Below are 21,668 nucleotides of genomic sequence, written 5' to 3'. Positions count from 1 at the left end.
GAAACTTCTGGCCCAGGCGTCCTCTAAGGGAAGCCAGGCTGTGTCAGGGCAAGGCCCATGAAGAGAGAAGATGAAGATGGGGAGGACCAGAAGGGGTGCGCTTGGAACGAAAGCGGGCTGCGTGGGGGGCACCGTCGATTGCACAGGACGCGGTCGCGGCTCGCGTCGCCCCGCAGGCGGCGCCAGAGCGCAAGCCTGCCTCGTGACTCCGGTCCACAGTCCGGTCGGGCGGAGCGAGGGGCGGGCACCTGCGTCTCTGGGCGCTGGAGCGCGGCGACAGTCACGCGGCGTGGCGGACGGACGGACTGACGGACGCGCAGCCTTACCCGACAGGGCCATGGCGGAGCACGCCCCTCGCCGCTGCTGCCTGGGCTGGGACTTCAGCACGCAGCAGGTACAGTCGCCTGGCCGCAGGGCCACGGGGCCGCCTCCTCCGCTACGGTGGGGATAGGGGGCGGGCTGTCACCCGGACGCGGGAAAACATGGGCCCGGCCGCGGGCGCGCCTACCTCTCTGGCTTCCCGGGGCCCCCGCGCCTCTGCCCCGCGCGCGGCCGTGTGGCGCCGGTGCCCTCGCCCGGAGATGCCCTGCCAATGCCACCTGCTCGCAAGATGCGGCCTCGACCCCGCCTGGACCCCGCTACCCCGGGAAACTGCAGGCGCTCCTCGGCAGGACCCCCGGTGCCCAGAGGGACCGGAGGACTCCGCGGGTTCCTGCGCTGTTATGGGCACCGAGTGACGGGGATACGAAGGAAGTCAGCTACTATAAGGCAGGGTCAGCTACTAACAGACAGTACTAACTAACAGCTACTAACTAACAGTAGTAGCTAACTAACAGTAGTAGCTACTACTACAGTAGTAGTCAGCTACTAACAGACAGGCGGGTAGCCCTGCGCACATGCACAACCAGTGACCTGGAAGCAGATTATAGCCCAAAACCTTTTTTTAAAAATTGAAATGGGCCAGGCCTGGTGGCTCTTGCCTGTAATCCCAGCACTTTGGGAGGCCGAGGCGGGTGGATCACTTGAGCCCAGGAGTTCGAGACCAGCCTGGGCAATATGGAGAAACCCCGGTCTCTACCAGAAAATACAAAAATTAGCCGGGCATGGTGGCGCACACCTATAGTCCCAGTTTCTCTGGAGGCTGAAGCGGACGCTTGAGCCCAGGAGGTGGAGATTGCAGTGAGCTAAGATGGCGCCACCGCTCTCCAGCCTGGGCGACAGAACGGGACCCTGTCTCAAAAAAAAAAAAAAAAAAAAAAAAAAAGTGAAATGCGTAGTGTACAAATGGACTTTACCCTGTGACCGCCCTTCGTTGACACCAGCTTGCCTGGTCGGCGGACCCAGGACTGCTGGCCAGAGGAGCAGTGTGCTGCTGCCAACGCCCCGCGAACAGGCAAGCAAATCAAAATTTGCCTTCAAAGAGGGCATGGGGTGACCGGGGGCACCTTTTCCTTTAAAGTACTTGGGAAATATACACAGTTGCAGTCAAACCCCTCTTCTCGAATGGGTCAAGGGAGGCAGGCCTCTGGCAGTCCTTGGGGGGAAAGTCCTGTGGGACTCTGGATGACTCGAGTTGCCTTGCTAGACCTCAGTTTCCCCATCTGTCCAGGAAAGGAGTTATACTCCCAAGCTTGGAGATTGCTTCAGTGGGACATTAATGTCTCTGAACCACAATCATGGCCTGTGAGAATAGCCCATGGCCTTGCCTGGTCTCAGGCCCCTGCAGACATGGATCCCCAGAGATGCCTCCAAACCTTGCTTCCCATTCCTTCCTCTCTGGCAGTTTCTCCCGTCTCCTTGTCAGATGCACAAATCAACTCATCTGTGAACATCTTCCTCTAGAGGGTCTTGGCTTTGGCTATTTGGGGTACAAAGATTCCTTGAGGCATGTGGGTGTTCCTACTTAGCCTCAGTTTCTTCATTTTACTAAACTTTGAGTGTCACCCCAGATGAGTCCTCTGTTACCACGATTATGGTGACGCAGCCCTGCCTTCAAGGAGGTCTCTAGGCTGAACTGCTCCTAGGGTGTGGGGCCTCTTCTGGTGATGTTAGTACTCCCTGGACCAGTGTAGAAGCTGAGGAAAATTCTACACTTCATTTTTTAAAATGCCTTTCAGGTAAAGGTTGTTGCTGTTGATGCAGAGTTGAATGTCTTCTATGAGGAAAGTGTGCATTTTGACAGAGATCTTCCAGAATTTGGGTATGTACTTGATGTGCATGTGTGTGTCATGGGGGTGTTGGTTTTGGGGTCCTCCCGCAAACTTTTGTGTTCACAGAACGCACTGTTCAGGCTTTGCCAAATACAGGAGTGGTGGTCTCGGCAGACTTTTCAAGCATCTTTTTTTCCTATACCTAGAGTGCCATCTCCCCCATTTCTTCCTAATTCCATTCATCCATTCATGCAGTAAGCATCAGTTGAGACCTACTTTGTGCCAGGTGCTAGGACTTGATGGTGAAACAAAAAGAGAAATGGTCCTTGCTCTCCCAGAGCTTCCCACTGAGTAGTGGAGACTGGTATCAAACAAAGAATCTCACAAAAGATCATTTCATTATAAACTCTGAGAAGGCCTCTGAAGGAAAGGAACTCACTTCTCCAAGTGTTTATTATAAAGGAATGTGACTCAGACTTGGGAGGGGAAGTCCCAGAGTGTCTCTAGGGAAGTGGTGCTTGAGCTAGAGATCAGAGTGAGTGAAGTTAGCCAAGCGATGGAAGAGAAGTTGGCCAGGTGATGGAAGAGCATTCCAGGCAGAAGGAACAACATGTGCAAGGGCCCTGTGGCAAGAAAGAGCATGGTTGATTCCTTCATGCAATTGAAGAAAGCCAATGAGGCTGGGGAGCAGAGAGAGGTGGAGGCTGGTCAGAGCTCCACAGGTCATGGTATAGAGTTTGTCTTTATTCTAGAAGCTATGGTCAGCCACTAAGGGCCATAAGAGTTAGGGGTATGGGTGAGGTATGACAGGTTGTATTTTTGTTTTGAAAACATCTGTCTGGGGGCATTGGGAGAACAGATTCGGAGCATTGCTGGAATGGACGTGGGGAACTATTGAAGAGGTTTTTGCAGGTCATTCGGGTATGAAATGATGGATAGGAGAGAGCTGAGTAGTAAAATACACAGGTCCTGTTACAAAATTGAATGTGAGATGTAAGGGTGGGATTTCTGGCTGTCCTTCAGAGTGGATGTTGGACTGTGGGAAATAATGAGTTTTGGAAAGAAAGATCATGAGTTCAGCTTGGGCTGCCATAACAAGGTACCATAGACTGGGTGGGTTAAAGGGCGGAAGTTTATATTCTCACACATCTGGCCGTTAGGAGTCTAAAATCAAAGTGCTGTGAAGATTGGTCTCCTCTGGGACCTCTCTCCTTGGCTTGCAGGTGACCACTCTCTTGCTGTGTCTTCACATGGTGGTCACTTGGTGCAGGAGTGCTTGGTGTCTGTGTCATCTGTATCCTAATCTTCTTATAAGGACATGAGTCATACTGGATTAAGGCCCATCCTAATGACTTCATTTTAACTTAATTGCCTTTTTAAAGGCCCTATCTCCAAATAATCACAATCCAAGGCCCTCGGGGTTAGGATTTCAGCGTATGAGTTTTGGGGGCGGAGGGGGCACAATTCAGTCCGTAACACTGTGAACTTGCTGGTTTTGAGGCACCCTCGTGAGGTCCTGGTAAAAAAGTGTCCTTCCCTGTCTGTTTTAGACACACTTCCTCTTTGAAGCCTTCCCAGCTGGCCCTTTTTGCACCTCTCATTACCCATCACATTGTGTTGCCAACTCTTTGCCCCCAGCTAATGCAGCCCCTTGGAGCCGAGGTTAGAAACCATCTTGCTTTCTCACATTTTTTATTATTGCAGGCCTTGCATGTTTGCCTTTTGGTAGTTGGTATGTTTCAAGGAATTGGTCTTTTTAACTAAGGCATCAAATGTGTGGCCATAGTGTTGTTTATAATATTCCTTTATCCTCCTTATGATGTCTATGGGACCAGTAATGATGATCTCTTGCTGTTGGTCATTTCTGATATTGGAAATTTGTCTTCTCTCTTTTTTTCTTTGGTTATCCTGGCTAGAGTTTGATCAATTGTATTGATCTTTTCAAAGTTCAACTTTTGATTTTGTTGATTTTCCCCTGTTGTTTTGTGCTCTAATTTTTATTACTTAGTTTCTTCTGCTTGCTTTAGGTTGAAATTGCTCTTTTTTCTCTAGTTTCCTGAAGTGGAAGCTTAGAGGATTGATTTAAGACCTTCTTTTCTAATATATGCATTTAATGCTATAAACTTCTCTGTAAGCACAAATGCTTTTTACGGGATGCCTTAGCAACATCCCATAGATTTTGATAAGTTATAGTTTCGTTTTTTTTGGTTCAAAATATTTTTTAGTTCTCTTGAAACTTCTTTGACTCATAGGTTATTTAGAAGAATGTTGTTTAGGCTGGGTGCAGTGGCTCACACCTGTAATCCCAGCAATTTGGGAGGCTGAAGCAGGCAGATCACTTGAGGTCCAGAGTTTAAGACCAGCCTGGCCAACATGGTGAAACCCTGTTTCTACTAAAAATACAAAAAAATTAGCTGGACGTGGTGGCAGGCATGGTGGCAGGCACCATGTATGCTGCACGCCTGTAATCCTAGCTACTTGGGAGGCTGAAGCAGGAGAATTGCTTGAACTGTGGAGAGGGAGGTTTCGGTGAGCCAAGATCGCACCACTGCACTCCAGCCTGAACAACAGAGGGAGACCCTGTCTCAAAAAAAAAAAAAAAAAAAAAAAAAAATACGTATGGAAGTGTGTTGTGTGTTGTTTAATCTCCAGATTTTCCAGCTTTCTGTTATTGATTTCTAGTTTAATTTCATTGTGGTCTGAGAACATACCCTATATGACTTCTAGTCTTTCAAAATTTTAAAATTTCCTCTCCCTCACTCTCTCTTCCATTTAATGTCAGACCTCTCCACTGGACATTTAAAAAAAGGTGTCCATAACCAAAATACAGTATTGCTTTTTTCCATTATATTTTCAAGATATTTTAAACCAGATACCTATACATTTAGTTCATTCCTTCCCCATCACCTCAATTGCATTGTGGGTTTTTTTTTAACAACTTTATTAAGGTATAACTGATGTACAATACTGTGCATACTTGGAGTATACAGTTAAAAGCTTTAATGTCTGTATTCTTTCATGAAACTATCACCAAAATAAGACAATGAGTATTTCCATGTCCTAAAAATTTCCTCCTACTCTTTGCAAGCCATGCCTCCTTCCCCATACCCCTACCCATTGGCAACCGCTGATGTGTTTTCTATCACTAGTTTGTATTTTCTAGAATTTTGTATAGATGGAATCATAATTATGTACGCTTTTTTAAAACCTTTAAAATTTCACATCACAGTTTTGAGATTCATCCGTGTTGCTACATGTGGCAATAGTTGGTTCCTATTATTGCCGAATAGTATTTCATTGTATGATGTTGTATGGATGGACTACAATTGGTTTCACCTGAAGAGGGATATTGGGGTTGTTTCTCTTTTCTGTTGTTATAAGCAAGGGGCTATGAGAGTCACATACAAATCTTTTCATGGACATATGATTTCATTTCTCTTGGAAATGACATACCAGGAGTATAGTGGCTGAGTTATATGGCAAGTATATGTTTAACTTCTTAAGGAATTCTCTTCCAAAGTGGTGATTTTAATAAAAAATATTTTATATTGTTAACAGGCATTACATTGCACTTAATGTATAATTCAAATGAAAAGTATACAGTGAAAAGTCTTTTTTTTTCTTTTTTTCTTTTTTTTTTTTGAGATGGAGTCTGGCTCTGTCGCCCAGGCTAGAGTGCAGTGGCGCGATCTCGGCTCACTGAAAGCTCTGCCTCCCGGGTTCACACCATTCTTCTGCCTCAGCCTCCCAAGTAGCTGGGACTGCAGGTGCCCGCCACCACGCCCAGCTAATTTTTTGTATTTTTAGTAGAGACAGGGTTTCACCATGTTAGCCAGGATGGTCTCGATCTCCTGACCTCATGATCTGCCCACCTCGGCCTCCCAAAGTGCTGGGATTACAGGCGTGAGCCACTGAGCCCAGCCATATAACAGTGAAAAGTCTTAATCCCACCTGTGAGCTCATCTGTCCTCTCCATCCCTTCTCTACAGATGACTTTAATTTGTTGTGTATCCTTCCAGTTTTTTTTTTTTTTTACTTTTTAGGCAAGGTGTGGCTCTGTCCCTCAAACTGGAGTACAGTGGTATGATCTTGGCTCATTGCATCCTCCAACTTCCGGGCTCAAGTGATCCTCCCACCTCAGCCTCCTGTGTAGCTGGGACTACAGGCGCACGCCACCACACATGGCTAATTTTTGCACTTTTGTGGTAGAGACAGGGTATCACCATATTGCCTAGGCTGGTCTTGAACTCCTGGACTCAAGCGATCCACACACTTCAGCCTCCCAAAGTGCTAGGATTACAGGCTCGAGCCACTGCGCCAGGCTTCTTCCAGTGTTTTTACATGGAAATATAGGAAGGTATGAATATTCTTATTTTCCTCCTTTCACACAAGAGAAAGCATACTGTGCTCACTGATCTGTACTTTGCTTTACTCACTTCGCAATAATGTGGCTATGTTTACATGTCAATACATAAAAACTTCTGTGTTGTTTTTTATAGATGTGTAGTATTCCATTGTGTAGATGTACCATTTCCTAATGGAGGACATTGACTTATTTGCAATGAAAAATAATATAGTAGATTACATTACATATGTCATTGCAGATGTGTGCCAATTTATTTGTAAGTTAAATTTTTGGGAATTGGGATTGCTGGTCCAAAGATTTATAATTTTGGGAGATGTGGCCAGATTGCCTCCCATAGGGATTATATTGATTTGCACCCTACCACTAACACATGACAGGGCCTGTTTTCCCACAGCCTAGCCAGCACAATGAGGGTTATTGAGTTTTTGATTCTTTGCCAATATGATAGATGAATAATGATATACTTTGCATTTCTCTTATGAGTGAAGTTGAGCATCTTTTCAGACGTTGAAGGGCTACCTGAATTTATTTTTCTGTGAAGTTGTTTTTAATGTCCTTCGCCCATTTTTCTGTTGGATTGGCTATCTATTTCTTATCATCTCTTGGATTGGTTATCCATTTCTTATAATTTCTAGGAGCTTTTCGTATATTGGAGGAATTCCCTCTTTGTTGTTAAATGAATTGCAAATATGTTTCCCAGATTTTGTTTGATTTTTGACTTGCTATGGGTTGTTGCTTTTTTTTGTTGTTTTTTTGAGATGGAGTCTCTCTCTGTCACCCAGGCTGGAGTGCAGTGGCATGATCTCGGCTCACTTCAAGCTCCACCTCCCGAGCTCATGCCATTCTCCTACTTCAGCCTCCCGAGTAGCTGGGACTACAGGTGTCTGCCACCACGCCCAGCTAATTTTTTGTATTTTTTAGTAGAGACGGGGTTTCACCATGTTAGCCAGGATGGTCTTGATCTCCCAACCTCGTGATCTGCCCGCCTCGGCCTCCCAAAGTGCTGAGATTACAGGCGTGAGCCACCACACCTGGCCAAGTTGTCGCTATTACTGCCACACACAGATATTTATGTCATTGAATTTCCCAGTCTCTTTTATTGCTTCTAGATTTTGAGTCATAGTTTAAAAGGGCTTCCTCACTCCAAAATTATGAAGGAACTCACCTATATTTTTATCTAGTTCTTGTAAGATTTCAACTTTCTTACAAAAAAATATTTGGAGTTTATCCAGGTACATAGTATGACATTTGTATCCGACTTTAATTTTTCCCAGATGACTCTTCAGTTGTTGTAACACCAACCATGTTTTTATTTCATTTAATTTTTTTATTTGAGACAGGAGCTGGCTGTCACCCAAGCTGGAGTGCAGTGGTGTGATTCAGCTCACTGCGATCTATGCCTCCCGGGCTCAAGCAATCCTCCCTCCTTAGCCTCCCAAGTAGCTGGAACCACAGGTGCGCCCCTACCATGACCAGCTAATTTTTTTGTATTTTTTTTTTGTGGAGATGGGGTCTCACTCTGTTGCCCAGGCTGGTCTCGAACTCCTGGGCTCAAGCAGTCCACCCACCTCTGCCTCCTAAAGTGCTGAGATTACAGGTGTGAACCACCACACCCAGCCTCAACCGGGTTTTTAGAAGTCCATCTTTACCTTTAAGAGGCTGAGGTGGGCAGATTACCTGAGGTCAGGAGTTCAAGACCAGCCTGGCTAACATGGTGAAACCCCTGTCTGTACTAAAAATACAAAAATTAGCTGAGCATGGTGGTGGGTGCCTGTAGTCTCAGCTACTTGGGAGGCTGAGGCAGGAGAATCACTTGAACCTGGGAGGCAGAGGTTGCAGTGAGCTGAGATTGTGCCACTGCATTCCAGCCTGGGTGACAAAGCGAGACTCCATCTCAACAAAAAAAAAAGAAGTCCATCTTTACCTCCATGATTTGAGATGTGAGCCTTATCATATGCTACTTTCTGTGTTCACTTAGGTCCATTTTTGGGCTTTTTTTTTGTTCCATGGTTTGGTAGATCTGTTCATAAGCCAGTAACACATTGTTTCAATTATCCCAGCTCTGTAATATGTTTGTTTGTCTGTTTATTTACTTTTGAGCTGAAGTCTTGCTCTGTCGCCCGGGCTGGAGTACAGTGGCACGATCTCGGCTCACTGCATCCTCCGCCTCCTGGGTTCAAGTGATTCTTCTGCCTCAGCCTCCTGAATAATTGGGATTACAGGCGCCCGCCACTGGCTAATTTTTGTATTTTTAGTAGAGATGGGTTTTTGCCATGTTGGCCAGGTTGGTCTCTAACTCCTGACCTCAGGTGATCCGCCTGCCTCGGCCTCCTGAAGTGCTGGGATTACAGGCGTGAGCCATTGCACTCGGCCTGTAATATGTTTTAATATCTAGAATTGTTGGTCCCCTCTGTTCGTTTTTTTTCCAGAGTTTCCATGGCTATTCTTGTTCTTTTTCAATATGTATTTCAGAATCAGCTTTTCAGGTTCCAGAAAGCCAAATTGTTAATTTTTTTTTTTTTTTTTTTTGACATGGAGTCTAGCTCTGGAGCCCAGGTTGAAGTGCAGTGGTGTGTTCTCTGCTCACTGCAACCTCCACCTCCCGGGTTCAAGCCATTCTCCTGTCTCAGCCTCCTGAGTAGCTGGAACTACAGGCACATACCACTACACTTGGCTAATTTTTGTGTTTTTAGTGGAGACAGGGTTTCACCATAATTGGTCAGGCTGGTCTCGAACTCCTGACCTCAGGTGATCCACCCACCTCGGCCTCCCAAGGTGCTGGGATTACAGGCGTGAGCCACCGCACACAGCCTGTTGTTAATATTTTTATTGAGATCGTATTATCTTTATAAATTAACTTGGCAGAATTGACAACTTTATGAGATTAAGTCTTCCTGTCTAAGCACACGTTATGACTTTCCATTTGTTCAAGTCTTCTTTTGAATACTTCACATGTGTTTTAATATGTTTAACATACAGATTTTGCTCACTTTGATAGATTACAAAAATGACCACAATACTCCACCCATCCCTGTACCCACAGCCTTTGCAATGTGACTGCAATTCCTCCCATCAAGGAGTCATTTCCCTACCTGTTGATTTGCTTTATCCAATAGAACAGGGGAAGTGGCATTGTGCCAGTTCTAAGCCTAAGCCTCAAGCAGCCTTACGTGCTTCTGCTGTCATTCTTGGAACTCTGCCCAGCCACCAAATGAACAAGCTCAGGCTACACTGCTGGAGAGTTGGACATATGTGGCCTAGTTGCCCCAAGTTCTTCACCTAAGAGCCAGCCAGCCACTAGCTACTGTTAGCTACCTATGAAGCAGAGCCTTCTAGCTATCGTTAACTGACTGCAGATGTATGAGTGAGCCCAGCTGAGCCCCACCCAATGATAGCAAGTAGAATTATGAGCTTAATGGTTTTGAGCCACTAAGTTTTGAAGTGGTTTGTGACAATGCAAAAACTACCCAATGTAGATAATTATTTTTAAGTTTATTTCTAACTTTTTTATCCTTTTACTACTGTAAGTGGGGAAGGGAGGTTTCTAGCAGAAACTTATCAGCTGTCTTCCAAACTCATTTCCCCTTCTTCCTAGGCACTCTCCTGCCTTCCTTGTAGTTATGTTCAATCATGTGACTGAGTTCTAGCCAGTGGAATATAAGAAAATGTGATCAGACCTCTAAAAGACCTAGTCTTTTAGACTCCAAAAGTTGGAGAAAACCTCCTTCTCCAACTTTTCTCCCATTTTCTGGCTGATGTGGGTATCCAGAGCAACCTTGGAAGCACATGTGGAACATGATAGAGCCACCATCAACCTGGTTCCTGAATGACTGCATGGAGCAGAACTCCCCACTCCCCACTCATGTTCCTCACCACCTACTGATTGTGCTTTACATGAGGAGAAAGAAACTTCAGCTGTATCAAGCCATAGAAATGTGTTTTTCCTTAACTAATATAATTTTTTCCCTCATATCCTTTTTTTAAAGAAAATACTGGGGCCAGGCGTGGTCACTCACGCCTGTAATCCCAGCACTTTGGGATTACAGAGGCGGGCAGATCATGAGGTCAGGAGATCAAGACCATCCTGGCTAACACGGTTAAACCCCGTCTCTACTAAAAATACAAAAATTTAGCCGGGCTTGGTGGCGGGCACCTGTAGTCTCAGCTACTCGGGAGGCTGAGGCAGGAGAATGGCGTGAACCTGGGAGGCGGAGTTTGCAGTGAGCCGAGATAACGCCACTGCACTCCAGCCTGGGCGACAGAGCAAGACTCTGTCTCAAAAAAAAAAAAAAAAGAAAGAAAGAAACAAAGAGAAAATACTGTTTCTATTGAAATGTAATTCACATACCATGAAATTCACCCTTTTAACATGTACAATTTGATGGTTTTAGTATATTCAAAGAACCATATCACCATCACCACTATGTAATCTTAGAACATTTTCACCACCTGGAAAGGAAACCCTGTATTAATTAGCATCCACTGTATAGTCCCCCCTCCTGCCAGTAGTGGCAACCACAATCAACTCTCTATCTCTGGATTTGCTGATTCTGGACATTTCATAGACGTGAATATATATAATATGTGACAGCTTTCTTTTACTTAGCATAATGTTTTCTTTTTAAAAAATTTTCATAGCTTTTTGTTTATTTCAAATACCAACTTGAACCAGATACTTGGCATAATGTTTTCAAAGTTCATCCACGTCGTAGCATGTGTCAGTATTTCATTCCTTTTTGTGGTTCATAATATTCCATTGCATTGATATATCACAGTTTGTTTTTCCTTTCAACTGATGGACATTTGAGTTGTTCTGCTTTTTTGCTATTGTGAGTTATTCTGCTATGAACATCCACATATGTTATGGATTGAATTGTGGCCCCCCAGAATTCATATGTTGGAAGCCTACCCTCATCATGACAGTATATTTGGAGGTGAGGCCTTTAGGTAGATAATTAAGATTAAATGAGGTTGTAAGGGTGGGGCTCTAATTTGATAGGACTGGTTTCCTTATAAGAAGGAGAGACACCAGTGCTATCCCACTTCATGCACAGATGCACAGAGGAAAGGTCTTGTGAGAAGGCGGCTGTCTGCAAGCTGGAAAGAGAGCCTTCACCAGAAACTGAATTTGCTGGCACCTTGATTGTGGACTTCTAGCCTCCAGAACTGTGAGAAAATAAATGCCTGTTGTTTAAACCATCTAGTTTATGGTATTTTGTTATAGCAACCTGAGCAAACTAATACAATGTACACGTTTTTGTGTGGACATATATTTTCATTTCTATTGGGTATATTACCTAAAAGTGGAATTGCAGGGTCACATGGTAACTTTATGTTCAACATTTTGAAGAATTGCCAAACTGTTTTCCAAAGTGGCTGTACAATTTTCTATTCCCACCAGTGGTAGATGGTGCCTCCAGTTTCTCTACATCCTTTTTTTTTTTTTTTTTTTTTTGAGATGGAGTCTTGCTCTGTCACCCAGGCTGGAGTGCAGTGGCATGATCTCGGTTCACTGCAAGCTCCACCTCCCGGGTTCATGTCATTCTCCTGTCTCAGCCTCCCTAGTAGCTGGGACTACAGGCGCCCACCACCATGCCCGGCTAATTTTTTGTATTTTTAGTAGAGACGGAGTTTCACCGTGTTAGCCAGGATGGTCTCAATCTCCTGACCTTGTGATCCGCCCGCCTCAGCCTCCCAAAGTGCTGGGATTACAGGCGTGAGCCACCACGCCCAGCCTACATCCTTGCTTAACATTTATTGTTGACTGTCTTTTTAATTACAGATGGCAGCCATCCTAGTGGATGTGAAATGCAATCTCACTGTGCTTTTGATTTGTATTTATCTAATGATAATGATGTTGAGTATCTTTGCCATTTGTATATCTTCTTTAGAGAAATGTCTATTAAGATCTTTTGCCCTTTTATAAAAAAAACTGTGTTATTTCTCTTTTATTATTGAGTTGTAAAAGTTTTTTTAATATATATTCTGGATACAAGTCCCTTGTCAGATATGCGATCTCAAAATTTTTGTCCCATTCTGTGGGTTGTCTTTTCACTTTCTTGATGATCCTTTGAAGCAATGTTTTTAATTTTGATAAAGTCTAATTTTCCTACTTTTTTCCTTTTGCTATTTGTGCTTTGGTGCAGTATTGGTTAGGTTTTGGTATCAATTTTATATTTACTTCACTAAAATAATTGGAAAAATTTTCCTTCTTTTCGGGTGCTCTAGAACAATTTAAATAGTATTAGAAATATTTGCTATTTAAATGTTTGGTATAATTTTTCTGTCAAACCATTTGGGCCTGGTGCTTTTGGGGCATGGGGTGGCTCTGGTCTTCCTTCTTAGCTAGAAATGCCAGTTTTGTTTTGTGTGTGTGTGTGGTTTTTTTTTTTTTTTTTTTTTTGAGACGGAGCCTTGTTCTGTCACGCCCAGGCTGGAGTGCAGTGGCAAGATCTCAGCTCATTGCATCCTCCGCCTCCTGGGTTCAAGCAATTCTCTCGCCTTAGTCTCCCAAGTAGCTGGGATTACAGGTGCCCTCCACCATGCCTGGCTAATTTTTGTATTTTTGTAGAGATGGGGTTTGACCATATTGGCCAGGTTGGTCTTGAACTCCTGACTTCAGGTGATCTGCCTGCCTTGGCCTCCCAAAGCACTGGGATTATAGGTGTGAGCCACCGCGCCCAGCCGAAATGCCAGTTTTAAGTTGTTAAATACATGGCAGAATGTCTGGTTACAGTTTTTATCTGTTTTGTAAAGGCAACATTTTTTGGTGAGCTTTTATTGTCTATAGTAAAATTTTGTTGCTCTCTTCCTCTTTTTCCCTAGTAGTATCTTTTTTAAAAATCCATATTATTGAGTATAATTTATGTACAAAAAATGCCATCCATTAAAAATGTATAATTAAATGTATTTTGACAGATATAGACCTATAGCTGTGAAACTACCACCACAATCAAGATACAGAATATTTATGTCACCCCCCAAAGGATTGCTGTTTTCCCCACTTACCGAGACAAGCTCGGTTGTGGAGACTCCAACGTACTGGCACTAGAGGAATGAAGACAAAGACCCAGAAATAAAGTGCAGTGTGGGAATCAGCTAAAAAGCCTTGAGAGCTGAGAGCCATGAACAGAGTTTTACCCACATATTTATTGACAGTAAGCCCGTGATAAACATCGTTTCTATAGATTATAGATTAGCTAAAAGCATTCCTTATGGGAAACAAAGCATTCTTATCAAGGAGCAGAGAAACAGGCTCTGGCTGATTATCTGCAGCAGGAACATGTCCATAAGGCACAGATCGCTTATGCCATTGTTTGTGGTTTAGGAATGCCTTGAGCGGTTTTCCGCCCTGGGTGGGCCAGGTGTTCCCTGCCCTCATTCTGGTAAACCAGCAACCTCCAGTGTGAGTGTGATAGCTATCAGGAACAGCCACATTGCTGCAGAAATCCTGTTTATGGCTAGTTTCTTTAAGGCCTGTTTATGACAGGCTTAGGGCCTATTCCCAGCACCCACTAGACTTAAACAACCACTGATCTCCTTTTCTCAGTATAGAAGAACCTGCGTCTTCTAGTCTGTTCCTGTATAAGTTATAATTGTGTACATATGAATAGTTCATATTTTTTCTTGCTCTGTAGTGTGATATCACATATATATACCACAATTTATCTGTTCACTTGTTTAGGGACACTGGGTTGATTCCAGTTAATTATTACAAATAAGTCTTCTATGAATATTTGTGTACAAATCTTTCTATGGACTTAGTCTTTCATTTCTCTTGGCTGGATACTTAGGAATTGAATGGCTAGATCACATGGTTATCTAACAGCATCTTGGTGTGGATTCTGAGCCTGGTTTTCTCTTTTTTAACACATAGTTAAAAGGGCTGGATTTTATCAGATCAGCTCTTTGCACTAGAGTCTTCTAGGGGTGAGGAGGGTGGGGAGAGGGTTCCAGTCAAACTTCCAAAGCCTGTAGTCCAAGGACTTGTTGGTCTGTTGTGATAGTAGAGACACTCTTCCCTCTGACGCGGCATCTCTGTGTGGCTGCCCCTCTTCTACCTCTCCAAACCTATGGGGCTTGAGAGGGATTTTATAATCCAACACTGCACTCCCCTAGGGTGAGCCTTTCTTATCTAGAAGGCTTCTTTAGAAGATGCTTTTGAGAATTGCCACATCTGGGCCACTCTGGGCAATTTGCCTGTCTTCTCTTTCCATCTTTGCAGCCCTCGTGCCTGTTCAATTAACAGTTCCCACTTGGGGTTGGGGAAGGTTCTCCTTCATCTGGACATTTCCAGAGTCATCTACCATAGGATTTCTCCTGGCTTTGCAATGGTCTGCCTGCCCTGAGGCTCTGGTTTACATTCTCTGTTGTTCTTGCAGGACTCAGGGCGGTGTTCATGTGCACAAGGATGGGCTGACGGTCACTTCTCCAGTACTAATGTGGGTCCAGGTAAGCGTAGGGATTCCTGTTCTCCTTCTGTCCCCAGCCTGTCTGACTGGCAGACTCGGTGATTTGCTAGGAAGTCCAAAGGTGGCAGCCAATGAGAGCATCTGTTGAGACCAGGTCCTCATGGGAAAGTGGAGTTGGCATGGCTCCTGGGATCAGGCTCAGCCTCAGCTGGTGTCAACACTCCCAGGCTCAGAGGACTTACAAAAAACTTCCAGGTACTGGAGCTACAGCAGATGGCAAGTCCTGCCATTAACCACCTTTAAAATACCACAGAGCAAATATTTTCCAAACATCTGCAGTCAGGCCCTGTGGCCTCCCTTGTACCATGAAATATACAAACATAGACTGGGCATGGTGGCTCATGCCTGTAATCCCAGCACTTTGGGAGACCGAGGCAGGTGGATCATCTGAGGTCAGGAGTTCGAGACCAGCCTGGCCAACATGGTGAAAACTTGTCTCTACTAAAAATACAAAAAATTAGCTGGGCATGGTGGCTCGTGCCTGTAATCCCAGCTACTCAGGAGGCTGAGGTAGGAGAATCACTTGAACCTGGGAGGTGGAGGTTGCAGTGAGCTGAGACCGCACCATTGAGCTCCAGCCTGGATAACAAGAGTGAAACTCCATCTCAAAAAAAAAAAAAAAAAAAGAAATACAAACATAGCCCTTAGGGTCTTAGTGCTCAGCCTCCAAGATCCCTTAGCTCCCTAAGCACCTAGAATGGCAAGTTATGGCCTGGCCAGTCAGACTTATATCAATGCCAAGCCAGGCCTGCCTGCTGGGGATCAACAGGAAAGGAGAATGCCTGTAGCAGGATCTGGTGACCTAGGGGGCCACAGGAGCAGGGATGTGGACAGCACAGACAGGCGTGGTAGCGCCAGGGGCTACCTCATTATATGCTGCAGGGTCCCCGAGTTCCTGAAACTGGAGGCCAGCTAAGTGTGTGTCTTCCAAAAGCTTTTTTCAGTCCTCCAATACCTATCTAACCAATTCCCTATATTAAATTCTTCTTGTTAAAAATAACTAGTATGATTTCTTTTTTATTGATATAACCCTGATTCATATACTGGAGAATTGGGGTAAAGGATGGATTTTATCCAGACAAACTGGCTAGAATGTACTTCAGAGGAGGCTGAGCCAGACCAAGGGGCAGAGTGGGAGGGTCGGGGGTTAGAGACAATGGTCAGTGTCAGGAGGTCCTAATGATGATGTCGAGGGCATCTCATAGGCCAAGGCCTTCACCTGGGGAGGTGAGCAGTGGGTGAGAGCCAGGCTTGGGGGTGGGGCCAGGGCGATTTCTGATCTGACGCAGCCTCCAGGACCAAACTTGATCCTAGCTCTGCCAGACCCTGCTCCAGCTGCACCCCACTCCCTGCCCGAGGTTTGATGGGCACAGATAGAGATGGCAGCCACAGCCAGGGCTGAAAGAAGCTCTCCCAGCAAAGTCTGGGGGTGGTGGAGTCAGGCAGAAGTGAGAGAGTCTTCTCTGCCCTCAGGAAAACACAGGTCAGAATGAATCTCTAATTCCTGCCGTGAAATCTTAGGAGGGTGGTGCCAAGTTCTGCTGGGCGCCACCATCCATCCCACTCACTGGGTTTTGCTAGAAAGGAGGGTCCAACCAGACAGTGGAGGCTGGAATAGGGGCCTGAAACAGGTGGCCATCATCTCTATCCACTCCCTCCAGCCTCCGGCTCCTGAACACGGGGAGTCTGGGCCTGATGCTTTGCTCTCATGGGAGCTCTCTCATTTGCTCTTCACTTCCCTGTTGCAGTGAAGTCAGATCACTAATATAGAGGGTTGAAAATGCAAATAAAAGAAGGCAAAAGTTGGCTGCCTTATTTTGTTAGTTTGTTTTTGAGACAAGGTCTCTCTGTGTTGCCCAGGCTGGAGTGCAGTGGTGTGATCATGGCTCACTATAGCCTCATTCTCCTGGGCTCAAGTATCCTCCCTCCTCAGCCTCCTGAGTAGCTGGGATTACAGGCTCATGCCACCACACCCAGCTAAATTTTTCATTTTTTGTAGAGATGGGATCTCATTATGTTGCCCACACTGGTCTTGAACTCCTGAGCTCAAGTGATCCTCCTGCCTTGGCCTCCAAAAGTGCTGGGATTACAGGTGTGAGGTGATGGCATGCACCTGTAGTTGCAGCCACTTGGGAGGCTGAGATGGAAGGATCACTTGGGCCTGGGAGGTTGAGGCTGCAGTGAGCTGAGATTGCGCCACTCCATTTCAGTCTGGGAACCAGAGCGAGACCCTGTCTTGAAGAAAGAAAAAAATGGAGAAGTAAAATTTGAGGATTGGTGGTTTATGATTCCATTTATTTAAAATTTTTTTAGCATAGTTGACCTTTTTATTTGATTGATGCCTACTTGTTTAATTAATGTACTCTAGTGCTTACAAATCCCAAGTCATGAGTTTCTTCATCATCTGCCCAGAGTCCTCTGCTGTAATGGCAGGCACTTGCGTTTCAATTCTGAGGCTTGCGTGTCTGATTCCGTGGTTCTGTACAGTCATGGTGGGTTCTGTTTTTCTTCTCAGGCACTGGATATCATCTTGGAGAAGATGAAGGCTTCGGGCTTCGACTTCTCTCAAGTCCTAGCCTTGTCCGGGGCAGGCCAGGTTCGTTTGCAGCAGACTCTGTCTGCCATGTGAGGGTGACTGTCCTGGGCAGTGGTGTGGGTGTTGAAGAGATGGCAACTCTTTGATGGGGAGCGGCTCATTCTTGACAGCCACTGCACAAATTTCACTGTGAATAAAAATCCCTACAACTATTTTACTTTGGAGACTGTATAACTTGTCTTGTTGCAAAAGGATCTGAGACAGTTCTTAGGAGTAAGTATTATATAAAATAGGACGCTTGGTGAGAGAACTGAGTTCCTCTGAAAGGGATGGAGGAAGCAATTGACCTGAATTTATTATGACTGCTTGGGGGCACCACAATTGCTTTTCTATTTCCTGAAAGTAAAAGCAAAGTCAAAAATGATCCTAATAATGATAGTAGTTTCAGTAGAAGGAAGAATATTAATAATGATATCAGAGGACATTGACTGAGCACTTAGTGCATGCCAGATACAACTCTGAGGCCTTTCCAGATGTCATCCAACTTAATCCTTATGATTCTACAGGGTGGTGCTGTGGAGTGCTTGGTACACACTCAGGGCATACTGTCTGGGTTTGATCCCTGGCTCTGCCATTTACAGGCAGTGACCTGGGATATGTCATCTGGCTTTCTGGTGCCCCTGTATTCTCATCTGTCATAGGGTCATTGTGAGTGTAAGTACCTAGCACAGTGCCTCCTATTAATACGCAGTAAACATTATTAAAGCTTGGGCTTCTGTTATTATCATTGATATTTACATGAGGCACAGAGAGGTGATGTCAGTTACCCAAGATCACACAGTGCTGGGAGTGGGAGTCAGGACCTGAGTCCATCTCATCCAGTCCCTTGGCTGTGCTGGGATCGCTTTTCTCCATGCTGGATTACTATATTTTCAAATCCTCACTAGGATGTAACTAATTTTTCTGAAGATGCTTCTTCCTCTGTGACCTAACAGGAATTTATTGTTTTGGTTCTTGTTAAACACAACAGAGATTCCCTGGGTGATCTTGTCCACTTCTCTCTCCCGAATCCCGGGCCTGGACCCCCATCTCCCTCCTAGCTATTCCCTGACCCCCATGGCTGGATGTCCCACATATGCCTCAAACTTAGCATGTCCCAGACTGAGTTCTGTCTCCCTTCAGACCTCCTCCTTTCTGGGTTCTCTTTCTCAGGGAATTCTCCCCATCCACCCAGGGCACAACTCAAGTGTCATCCCTGCCTCCTCCACCTTCCCTCCCCACATCCAAGGGTCCTCATGTCCCACTGATTTGTCTGTGACCCTTGACTCTACCATCTCTTCTCCAGCGCTACCTGCTTGTCATTCTTCTCCAGGTCTCTACCGCAGCCTTCCTGCCTCCAGCCTACCTTCCCCGTGACTCCCACAAGCCCTTCATACATTCAGCTCTGTCCATGCCACTCCCCCGGTAATCCAGGTTTCCCACCACCTCCAAGATAAACCCCAGCCTCCTGAGCATGGTTTCAGGCTCTCAGTGCTCACGCTCTCCCCTCTCTCTTCAGCCCATCACCCACCCCTGACCCAGCCTCAGACCCACTGCTTAGAATGCCACCCTTCCCGGGACCTTCCTGGCACCCCTCACCTGCAGATTCTGTGCATGCAACACACACTGGGACCCTTTCCTGATACTCACGACCACTTCCACCCATCTGTACCTGAGTCGGTTAGGTGCCTCTGTTCCCACGGCCCTGTCACTGCAGCTCCATAGGGTTTTGTAATTGTACATTTGTGTCCTTTTCCCTGACTCAACTCCAATAGCCTGAAGAATAGGGATGATAGTACCCTATTTATCTATCCCAAGCCTGGCATGATCTATGTGCTTAATAAATGTTCATTGAATGAATGAATGAATGAATGAATGGGGTGAGTGAATAAATAAATGAATTTCAGGTAATATTACGAGCAATGTCTTTAAATGCAGTTTTACAAAAGGCATCAAAATCCAGACCAATAATTAGTTCTTGGACCTTTTCTATAAGTTGTAGGGTAGACAGGGCAGAGTTCCTCCCCATTTTCTTGAAGTGGAAACCAAGTCTCAGGAGGGTGATGAGCTCTGTGACTAAGAAGTGGCAGGGGCAGGTGTGGAGCCCAGTTCTTTGGCATGTGGTCTGGGGTCTTTCTGTGTCTCCAGGAGGCTGTGACACTGGTGTGTGGTCATGTGAACATGTGCTTGGGTTTCCCAACAGCAACACGGAAGTATATACTGGAAGGCTGGATCCCAGCAGGCACTGACAAGCCTATCACCAGACCTCCCGCTACACCAGCAGCTGCAGGTAACTGTGACTACATTGCATGAGGGTGAGAAACTTCTGCAGAGTCCCAAGTCCTGTGGGTCCTGAAGCCTGCTCATCTCAGTGTTGCAGCTGTGCTCACATGCCCTCACCAGAAGAGCTTTCAACCTCAGGCTTTTGGGGAGAGACCCCACTGGGCCAGTTCTAAGTTATGCACAAAGGGCTGGCCCATGTGTCTCCAACCAAAGTCACCTGGGAAGAAGCGTCACGACTGCCGTGATGGGCAGTGTGACCACTAGCCCTGGGGCAGATCTCCAAGTCAGCGTATGGAGCTTAAGCCTGCGCCTTTGCCCTCCTTCCCAGGATTGTTTCTCCATCAGCGACTGCCCGGTGTGGATGGACTCCAGCACCACAGCCCAGTGCCGCCAGCTGGAGGCTGCCGTGGGTGGGGCTCAGGCTCTCAGCTGCCTCACGGGGTCCCGCGCCTATGAGGTAGGCTGAGGATGCAGGGGAGTGCAGGTGGTGGTCTGGTTGCAAGCTCCGGAGGCACAGTGGGTGACCTGCCTCTGTGGGGATCACATGAGGTCGTGGAGGTGTTGGCCCTGCGGAGCCAGCAACAGGCACTCTGGCCCCTGGGTCCTGATCCAGGCCACCTGCCGCCCTGTGTGTTCCCAGGCCAGGCTGGGTGTGCACATGGCTGTGCTCCTGACATGGAGGTGCTGTGCATGGGGGTGAGGGCACCCCCTCAATGAGAGTGCACCTCCTCTCATTGTCTGTAACCTGGGGATTACAACAGGACTTACGTTTTGGGTAGATTTGAAGCTGAAAGAAGTCAGTGCTTGTAAGGCACTTAGTGTAGTGCCTGGCAATGTTAAAAAAAAAAAAAGAAAAGAAAAGAAAAAAAATAATAATGTCTCTGTTCCACTGGTTCAACCATGTCCCCAGGGGTGATTGTGATTAGGCCAGCTTGGGTCACATGACCTCGCTGGAGTAGAAGTTTTGGGGATAGGGCCAACTCTACTTGGGCCACCTGAAATAACAATATGTGGATGGGGAAAATACCCCGATCCCCCACTCTGGTGCCTTGGTCAGAGCAGTCACCGTGTTGTGTGAAGAGCAAGGGTTATTCACTCTGTGTTGTCCAGTCCTGATGTGGGAGAGGCCCTCCAGGAAGGCCCAGAAGTTACTTACTTCTCTATCCTGTGGGTGCAGAGCCATTGTTTACTGCCTGAGTATTTGATTACTAAGGACATTTTAAGGATTCAAAGGCCAAGATCACATTGTTCAGTAGATATCAAATGGATTTAATGCTTATTTTTAAAATATTTAATTATTAGAAACGAGGTCTCACTGTGTTGCCCAGGCTGGACTCCTGGGCTCCAGAGCTCCTCCCACTTCAGCCTCTTGAGTAGCTGGGATTACAAGTGCACACCACTGTGCCTGGTTGGGGCTTACTTTTAAAAGCTTTTATGGTACCTACTCCTATCCAGAGCATGCTACATTAAACTCACTTTATGGAGGTAATTATTCATTCTGTGTAGGATTTGGGTTCCTAAGAATTTATATTCCTTTTCCAGCGTTTTACAGGAAACCAAATTGCAAAAATTTACCAGCAGAACCCCGAGGCCTACTCACATACGGAGGTTGGTTAAATGTTCCTGTTTGATTGAAAGTCACAGTTGAATTCTTTTCATAATATGTTAGAATAGATACATCTTACGTGCGGTGACTGAAAACATTGATAAGCAGACATTAACAAATGATATATTCGATTTGCTTTTTTCTCATTGTCAGGACATTTCCAAAGAGGAGGGGAAGAATGGAATGTGGGAAAGAGAAGTCAGGGGTTCTCCTGACC

At 45.7% G+C, this 21,668-nt stretch overlaps 1 protein-coding gene across 7 annotated transcripts in view; it reads left to right on the top strand.

Moving 5' to 3' along the window:
• The first annotated feature begins 221 nt into the window (after positions 1-221).
• Positions 222-21,668, top strand: part of XYLB (xylulokinase) — a 77,623-nt gene continuing 56,176 nt past the window's right edge. For 2 of the 7 annotated variants that reach the window (XR_010139100.1, XR_010139099.1), the window contains exons 1-7: positions 224-394; positions 2,118-2,200; positions 14,898-14,967; positions 17,503-17,583; positions 19,766-19,852; positions 20,174-20,302; positions 21,388-21,453. Coding sequence is in view for 5 of the 7 variants with exons in the window: in XM_024244076.3 (XP_024099844.2) it covers positions 338-394; positions 2,118-2,200; positions 14,898-14,967; positions 17,503-17,583; positions 19,766-19,852; positions 20,174-20,302; positions 21,388-21,453 (573 nt within the window). In the remaining 2 variants the exon portion in view is untranslated. 7 annotated transcript variants of the gene reach the window in all.

Source organism: Pongo abelii, chromosome 2 (genome assembly GCF_028885655.2).
Source record: "Pongo abelii isolate AG06213 chromosome 2, NHGRI_mPonAbe1-v2.0_pri, whole genome shotgun sequence".
In the NCBI taxonomy this organism is placed as follows: Eukaryota; Metazoa; Chordata; class Mammalia; order Primates; family Hominidae; genus Pongo; species Pongo abelii.
Note: the sequence above shows the minus strand (reverse complement) of the source record. Positions and strands in the feature narration are given on the sequence as shown.